At 55.0% G+C, this 8646-nt stretch overlaps 1 protein-coding gene across 1 annotated transcript; it reads right to left on the bottom strand.

Annotated features, from left to right (window-relative positions):
• Positions 1-69: 69 nt before the first annotated feature.
• On the bottom strand, positions 70-7944 carry LOC119090303 (murinoglobulin-1). The gene is made up of 7 exons (XM_037213091.1): positions 7648-7944; positions 6254-6403; positions 4797-4885; positions 4218-4278; positions 3245-3418; positions 2131-2316; positions 70-369 (listed from the first exon to the last, which is right to left on the bottom strand). The coding sequence occupies exons 1-7, from the start codon at positions 7927-7929 to the stop codon at positions 85-87; spliced, it is 1227 nt and encodes a 408-aa protein (XP_037068986.1). The 5' UTR covers positions 7930-7944; the 3' UTR covers positions 70-84.
• Positions 7945-8646: the final 702 nt, after the last annotated feature.

Here is an 8646-nt window from a genome sequence, read left to right as displayed (position 1 = left end):
GTGTTTTGCACACGACTGTCATAATTATTGGCGTTCAAATAAATTCATGTCATTCACATATATTTCACTCACATTATGTTCATTTCAATCATCCTTTCCAGTCATACTTATTACCACGCGGTCATGCTGCTGTTTCGTAGACTTGAGATTAACTGCAAAATCCTCACAAACGCGGCCAGTATCACCACGTACGTGATTGGGGAAGCACTTGTCGACGCTGAAGATCCTGGAGTCGCTGACCACCTCGCCGTTTTCCCTGATGTAGTACACGAGCAGCTTGAACTCAGGGCCCATCTTGGTGAGCACCGGGAACGTGAGGCTGGCGCCGCTCACCTGGCCCACCTTGATGATCCGACCTCGTGACAGGATCTGGAGGGACGCGAGTGACACTCAGTTGGCAGGGTGGAAACCGGCGAAAGACATTGGACGAGCAAAGGCATCCGTATATGAGGGAACACAGCGGATGCAGAGGACACATCCTGCATGTGAACAACATATCGACCGATTCTCCATCTTCACGTTTTCTCACTTTTTCAAAAGTTCTTCATTTGACCTCATCCACAGAGGGTCGGAGTGAAGCGGTATCTGCTGCGTCCGGTGTAAGATTTCCTGCGCCGGGTCCTCGATGGCTTCGATTATTTTACCCCAAGTACCCCAACGTTACACCTTATCAACCCCAAATCCCCATGTGTCGGTTGCCGTGGCATTATCCGTCAAAAATGACCTCGACGGGTATCTGATTCTGACACTTGACTCACACATTACTGGACCCCGCCTACAAATGACCTCCACGGGTATCTGATCCTGACACTTGACTCACACATCACTGGACCCTGCCTTCAAATGACCTCCACCGGGTATCTGATCCTGACACTTGACTCACACATCACTGGACCCTGCCTACGAATGACCTCCACCGGGTATCTGATCCTGACACTTGACTCACACATCACTGGACCCTGCCTACGAATGACCTCCACCGGGTATCCCATCCTGACACTTGACTCACACATCACTGGACCCTGCCTACGAATGACCTCCACCGGGTGTCTGATCCTGACACTTGACTCACACATCACTGGACCCTGCCTACGAATGACCTCCACCGGGATCTCATCCTGACACTTGACTCACACATCACTGGACCCTGCCTACGAATGACCTCCACCGGTATCTCATCGACACTTGACTCACACATCACTGGACCCTGCCTACGAATGACCTCCACCGGGTGTCTGATCCTGACACTTGACTCACACATCACTGGACCCTGCCTACGAATGACCTCCACCGGGTGTCTCATCCTGACACTTGACTCACACATCACTGGACCCTGCCTACGAATGACCTCCACCGGGTATCTCATCCTGACACTTGACTCACACATCACTGGACCCTGCCTACGAATGACCTCCACCGGGTGTCTCATCCTGACACTTGACTCACACATCACTGGACCCTGCCCGAATGACCTCCACCGGGTATCTCATCCTGACACTTGACTCACACATCACTGGACCCTGCCTACGAATGACCTCCACCGGGTGTCTGATCCTGACACTTGACTCACACATCACTGGACCCTGCCTACGAATGACCTCCACCGGGTGCCTGACCTTGATTTACTCACATATCACCGGACCCTGCCTTCACAGCGTTGACGCGACCTGCCTGTACACGTGTCTTATAACAGTAGCAACTTTTCAGTATATCTTGTGAGAGAAATGTGTCGCAGACCACGCATTCACCTCTCCGTTCGTCTTTTCTTTATCCACACCTCAATGACATCCCTTCCGGTGCACGTCCTCGCCCAGTGTACTAAATTCAAGAAATCCGCTGAAAAATGACACCTTTTGCGGACAATTTTGGGCTCACGGCTTTCAGTCCTATTCATAAATTCATTCATCTAGGGACAGCCTGCATTTTCCTCCGATTTCAGTCTCTTTCGGGGCCTTAGCGACAGTACATCGGTTCCCAGGACGCCAAGTGTTGCGACGACACGACCACACTGGCCTCACCTTGTAGACCGTTGGTGGCGCTGGTCCCTCCTGCGACACCGCCACACTGGCCTCACCTTGTAGACCACGGACGGCGCTGGTCCCTCCCGCGACACCGCCACACTGGCCTCACCTTGTAGACCATGGGCGGCGCTGGTCCCTCCTGCGACGTGAGCAGCTGGACGGTGACGTCGCCGGAGCAGGGCAGCAGCGGAGGCAGCAGGTGCGAGTCGATGCTGATGTACGACCGTGACGGCGAGAAGAAAGCCCGCAGCGAGTCGAATTCTCTGTCTGTGTCGCCATCCACCTCGGAGCTTGTCTAGAACAGGCGCGAGCGGGGTAGTCAGGTCAGAGTCATGTCGGGGAGGGGTGCCAATCCAAGGCGTAAGTATAGTCAAACTGGGGTGAACTAATCTCTGAAGAACGGAATTTGCACACCCTTTACCTTAAATTGCATATGAGCATGCAAGACTAGGGACATCACTTTTCGTATCCTCGTGTGCTAGCAATGCTCCTGTACTCGTGCCCTAGAATTACGAGTATACCCGTGCACCAGTGTATCACTGGCATGCTCGCATGTCTGTGAACGTCCTGGGCTTCCATTTCGCACCCACGCGGGCAACTGCGGTTTCTAACTTCGAGACCACTATACGTGAGGACAAACCAATGTCAGTGACAGCCCGGTATCCAGGGCGAGGCGGCCATTGCTTACGATACTACCTGTGGGGCACGACAGTTCAATGCCGACAAGTTGCTGTCTTGGTGCAGGAATGGGTGGTATATTATGGGCTCGTATTTTGCCATGGGCCATGCGCTTGTATTTGGACGTGCCTGAATACCACCCAGCACGGCACAGTGGCCCCTAGCTGGTGAAGCCCGTGCAGCATCGTGCAGAGCCGTTGAACGAGTTTGAATGACATACGTCCACCCAGGCCGCCATGGGTGGCACACGGCGCTTCACCCAGTCCGCGATGGGCGGCACGCGACGCCCCACCCAGGCCGCGATGGGTGGCACGCGGCGCAACGCCGTGCCATGGGAGGCACGCGACGCAACGCCGTGCGATGTAGTGGAAAACAGTGCGTCCCGACTCAACGTGGTAGAAAACAGTGCGCTCCGGCTCAACGTGGTAGAAGACAGTTCTTCCCGGCGCAGCGTGGTAGAAAACAGTGTTTCCCGGCGCAGCGTAGTTGGAAAACAGTGCGTCCCGGCGCGACGTAGTGCTTTGTGGTGTATTCCGACGGCTTACCTCGAGGTCGAGGCTGTCGATGTCCTCGGCTTGCGCGGGGATGAAGTAGACAATGTGGCCATCTTCGTTCGTGAGATATTCACGACACTGTTTTTTGGTGGATCGGCGTTTGGGCGACTCCGTCTCCCAGATCAGCGGCGTGTAGCCGAACTCAGCGTCTATCTTCTCAGAGAACTGGGCACGGAAGGTTCGCGAGAGGTTACAGCCGGAGAGATGGGGCACGAGGGGTCACGAAGGGGCACGAAGGGTCACGAAGGGGCACGAGGGGTCACGAGGGGTCACGAGCGGTCAAGAGGAGTCACGAGTGGTCACGAGGAGTCACGAGGAGTCACGAGAGGTCACGAGGGGTCACGATGGGTCCCGGGAGAGGGATTGCCAGTTATGTGGTTGTAGTGATGCGAAGTGCATTGGTGTCCGCCAAGGTCGCAAGGAAATGGGAAGCCGCCAGGTGTAAGACGAAGACACGGTGCGTGACGCGAGATCGCTTCGAGTCACGTGACCGATCAGAAGGGTTTGTTCGGTACCGCGAACGGTGACAGGGTTTAAAATTGACTCTACCTTGTCGTGCATGCTCCAGTGCACGGGCACAAGTTTCGCCGACCTCAGAAAATGTCTGATATAGACTTTAACATGGTCATAACTATTGTTCCTGTTTGCAGCACACTGCGCCATAAGTCGCAAACGAGTCGGCTGAGGCTAAGGGTCACACAAACGAGTCGGCTGAGGCTGAGGGTCAGACAAACACATCGGGTTAAGTTAAGGCCAAGGACCCGACCAACATGTCCGGTTAAGGCTAATGACCTGACAAAGATGCCAAACTAAGACCAATGGACGCCAGGCTAGCACCAGTTAGGGAAGCTCAGTGAAGGCTTGGGCGGAGCTTTGATGCACGCAAAGTTGAACAAGCACTGCCACTTCAACCGCCGACTAATAGAGTGGTATTCGCCTCCGCTGTTGCTTTCAGCCTACCCACCTTGGAAGCGGCCTTGTAGAGGATATCTTTGGGAAGCTGCTTCGGGCTTTTGTCACTGGAGCTGAAAAACGGAACGGCTGCTTCATAACAGCGCCATGCTCGCGCGCAAAGTGCACTTCCCCCCTCCCTCCGCAATTAACGGCCACATTTTGACCGAGTGATTTCGCGTGAGGCCAAAGATCGTGTAAGCGATTTGTGTGAGGCCAAACGATACGTGATGAAGTGAAATGCGTACAGCCCTGCTCCGAAGATTCAGAAGTGCACAGCTTAGCGCCTTCGGTACATCTGACGAATCCCCACCCAGCGGCGGTCCCCCACTATGTTATGGCCCCCGTCAGCCGCGTCAGCTGATAACGCCATGAAAACTCCTGCAGCTGCAGCCCACAGCCGTGGCCCCCGTCCCAGCCCGACGCGGCAGTTGACCCGAGGTCCTGACCCGAGGTTGACCCGAGGTCCTGGAGCTTGCTGTCAACCACCGCCGCCTGACGCGTTTGCGACGGACTCGTGCGTGCCGTGATGCGGCTTGTCAAGCCTCGCGAGCCCACCATGACACACGGCAGTTCTGTCCGATCCTCTCACCTGGCCGCTCTGTCCTTGTAATTTGCCGTGTAGCACACCTCGACGGTTTCATTGACGGCTGGAGTGTCGTCCCCGCGCTTCAGCTCGAACTGAAACAGCACAGTGGAGATGCCGGGGCGCACTGGCAGAGCGAAGCCCTCAGATGGCTCATGGAGCCAGAGTGGTCCCACTGGCCCACCAGTGTGATCCCACTGGCCAACCAGTGTGGTCCCACTGGCCCACCAGTGTGGTCCCACTGACCCACCAGTGTGGTCCCACTGGCCCACCAGTGTGGTCCCACTGGCCCACCAGTGTGGTCCCACTGGCCCACCAGTGTGGTCCCACTGGCTCACCAGTGTGGTCCCACTGGCCCACCAGTGTGGAAAGAGTACCACTGACGCGACAGCGTCGACACGAGACGACTCAGAACGCAGTGAAGATCGTGTGGCATTCTATTATCTGCAGTATACCAATAACCCTACCGTTTCGAAGTACCGAAGCGCATGTCGAGCAACGGCCTTAGGTACATGGGTTGCATTCAGAAAGAAAACGCAAAATGAGCTTTAAAAATTGAAATGGGGGATACAAAGACATGTGATGCACAAAAGGGAGCAGTGAAGTGACGCATTGAAGTTGGTAATTTCTGGGATGCAAACACCATTTACCAGCGTTCTTTCGAAAATACTCAGATCAAACGGGCTACAAGGCAATGTCATACACATGCCAGCCTCAGGCGCCAGGGCAGTGTCATACACACATCGATCTCATCTCCGGCTGAGCTGCGACGGCATGCGTTTGGGAGTACCTCCACATGTCGGGCGCCGATGCACATCAAGGCTTCCGGGACTATGTCTTTTATGCCAAGCTGATCGCATGCATTTATACGTGCGTGAGATGCACGCTGGCTATTAAAAGTTTGAAACACACAAGACAAACCAAACGCCAGATCGGCCACACACGATGTCGTTTTACACCATGCAAGAAATCTCGCCCATTTCATACTTTTATTTGATTGTGCCCACGGAGAATTCTTGCATATGCCCCTGATGATACTACGCTCCTGCATACGCCCCGATGATAATACGCTCTGCATACCCCCTGATGAAGTGGGCGGCACACGCTTTTTTCTTTTGAGTGCACGTGGATCGTGCTCTGTAGACGACAGCCAGCGTGGGTTCCATCCCAGTACGCTCCAACTTATACGATGGATGTTCCATGCGCTACATTGCAGAGCACACACTGCTATGGCAACCAAGACTGGCGCATCCGTAGCAGCCACGGACGGTTGGGCCTCACCCAAGGGCTCACCCACCCTTAACGGCGGGGGAGGCTCAGCCACCACTCACATAGGAAAACCGAAGCAGCGCCTACGGTATTAAAAGAGAAAAACGCGGGTCTAAGGGGAAGGGGGAAGCAAATGCTCTTCCCCTCAACATCAGCTTGGTCTGCGTGTTGTAATGCATCACGGCGTGACTCACTCGTCCATAGTAGGGCAGGTTGGGCTTCAGGTACGACTGGATCTTGTCTTTCCGCTGCAGACTGATGAACCTGAACTTCTGGTTGATGCCCTTGCTCGCCGCCTGCGTCAGGCCCGTGCCTTTCTCTTCAACCAGGACTTTCACGGTTATCTGCCGAACGGAGCAGGATAAGCAGGCCGAAAAGGCTGAACAGGCTAAGCATGGCAGAAACGAGAAATCCCGAGCAGTGTAGACGGCATTTGCGTTCGTATGTGCCCGATAACAGGGTATACATTTGCGTTCGTATGTGCCCGATACCAGGGTATACATTTGCGTTCGTATGTGCCCGAAAACAGGGTTTGCATTTGCGTTCGTATGTGCCCGATAACAGGGTATACATTTGCGTTCGTACGTGCCCGATAACAGGGTACACATTTGCGTTCGGATGTGCCCGATAACAGGGTATACATTTGCGTTCGTACGTGCCCGATAACAGGGTATACATTTGCGTTCGGATGTGCCCGATAACAGGGTATACATTTGCGTTCGGATGTGCCCGATAACAGGGTATACATTTGCGTTCGTATGTGCCCGATAACAGGGTATACGTGGAGAGAGGACGGACCACCATGAACAACATGGCAAGCAAGCCTCTGTAATAAATCCTTACCGTGTGGTTGCTGTAGCATAGCAGGCGAGTCCTTCCAGGAAATGTTCATCATTTTATTGGATGAAGCGCTATCGGAGGCTGCGACTGGCAATGTCTGCTGCGCTATATATATCACTAACCTTAGCACGGCTGGTGCTTACGGTCAACCACGCACACCAGATGGGCGGAAACACCCCAACTAGCTTGTTTCATCCACCGGTATGCCATGAAAGAGGGGCTCCCGTGCCCCCCTCCCCCCAAATCTTCTAGTAGAGACGGAGGAACAGCGTGTTAGCACACACTGTTAACACGCGCGCGCAGGTGTGCAAAACGAAGCGTGTGTGGGTAAGCAATCACCGCCTTGGGTGCTGCACTACTCTACTCCGCGTGCCGCCGCTCAGATGAACTACGGCCGTAGTACCAAACAGTCACACTCCCTTACCAGACGTGAGCACATGCTCTCCATGGTGTTCGCCACACGGACCACGGTCCCCGGCGCTCCCCAGTCGATTGCCCTCCTCACCGGACGTGAGCACACATTGCTCGGCATAGCGCCGCGCCGCACGCGCTTTCGCACAGTTCGGGCCAAACTTACTGTAATACGCGTGTCGTCCACCAGCCAGCTGAACCTACTGTAACAAGCGTGCCGTCCGCAAGCCAGCGAGTAACTCCTCACGGAAGCTGACGTGCTGCGCCGTCACACTTCCGGTCACCCGGCTGGTGATGCCACGGATGACGTCATGGATGACGTCGACGTAACCCTCACCGAATTGCCGCTCCCGATCCTGGGGATCCCGATGCCCAGCTTGCTGACCAGCAGATCGAAGACTGCGCAGCCCTTCTCGTCACTAAGCTGATAGTCGGAGATGTTCTTGAGCAGCTCCGGGTTCCGTTCCCGTTGGAAGGAGGACACGCTGGACGTGGCGTTGATGGTGATGTTGGCGCCCACCAGTGGCTTGCCGAACGTGTAACTAGTGAAGAGTGCGCATGGTGAGCACGGTGAACGGGAAGCATAGTGGAAAGATTGAGTGGTGGACGTTGAGAACATGGATAACTGAGAACGTGGCAGACACGATGGAACGGGACATGGTGAACAGTGAGCGGAAAACCCGGTGATCATGAAACAAGGTAAACGAGCGGAGAACAAGGCGCTCGTGATGAGAGTGAGCATGGAACGGGGGTGTTGAGCAGCGAACCAAACAGGCACTATGCGTTCGAAGCGGAGGAGAGCGTGCAGAGCAAAGAAGCTAGAGTCGGGCCAGCCATGCCAATAGGGAACACGGCTCACGGCGAGCATAGAGCTGATGCGGAACACGGATCACGGCGAGCATAGAGCTGGTGCGGAACACGGATCATGGCGAGCACAGAACTGGTGCGGAACACGGATCATGGCGAGCGCAGAGCTGGCGCGGAAGACGGATCGTGCCGGATCTAATGCGCGAGCACACAGGCGAGCATGGCGAGCACAGAGCTGGTGTGGAACACGGATCATGGCGAGCACAGGGCTGGTAAATTGGGCAGCGAGTCAAGTGCTGAGTGCATGACGCAACTCTGTGTGTTATGCCTCCAGCGGAGATAGCACACATCCAACGTGCAGAGAGCGGCCTATGACGCTCAAAGGGCTGCTCAATTTTACTATGACTGACCCATAGCCGACCACAATACAAGATGACCGTTCATCCCACTCAACTACGCCATCAGCGAAGCACAGGCTTGTCCAGGGTGTTTCGCATCAAGCCTGGTGCGCTCTTGTGTCCCTGAAGCA

This window comes from Pollicipes pollicipes, unplaced genomic scaffold (genome assembly GCF_011947565.3).
Source record: "Pollicipes pollicipes isolate AB1234 unplaced genomic scaffold, Ppol_2.1 Scaffold_1600;HRSCAF=1878_pilon_pilon_pilon, whole genome shotgun sequence".
NCBI lineage: Eukaryota > Metazoa > Arthropoda > Thecostraca > Pollicipedomorpha > Pollicipedidae > Pollicipes > Pollicipes pollicipes.
Note: the sequence above shows the minus strand (reverse complement) of the source record. Positions and strands in the feature narration are given on the sequence as shown.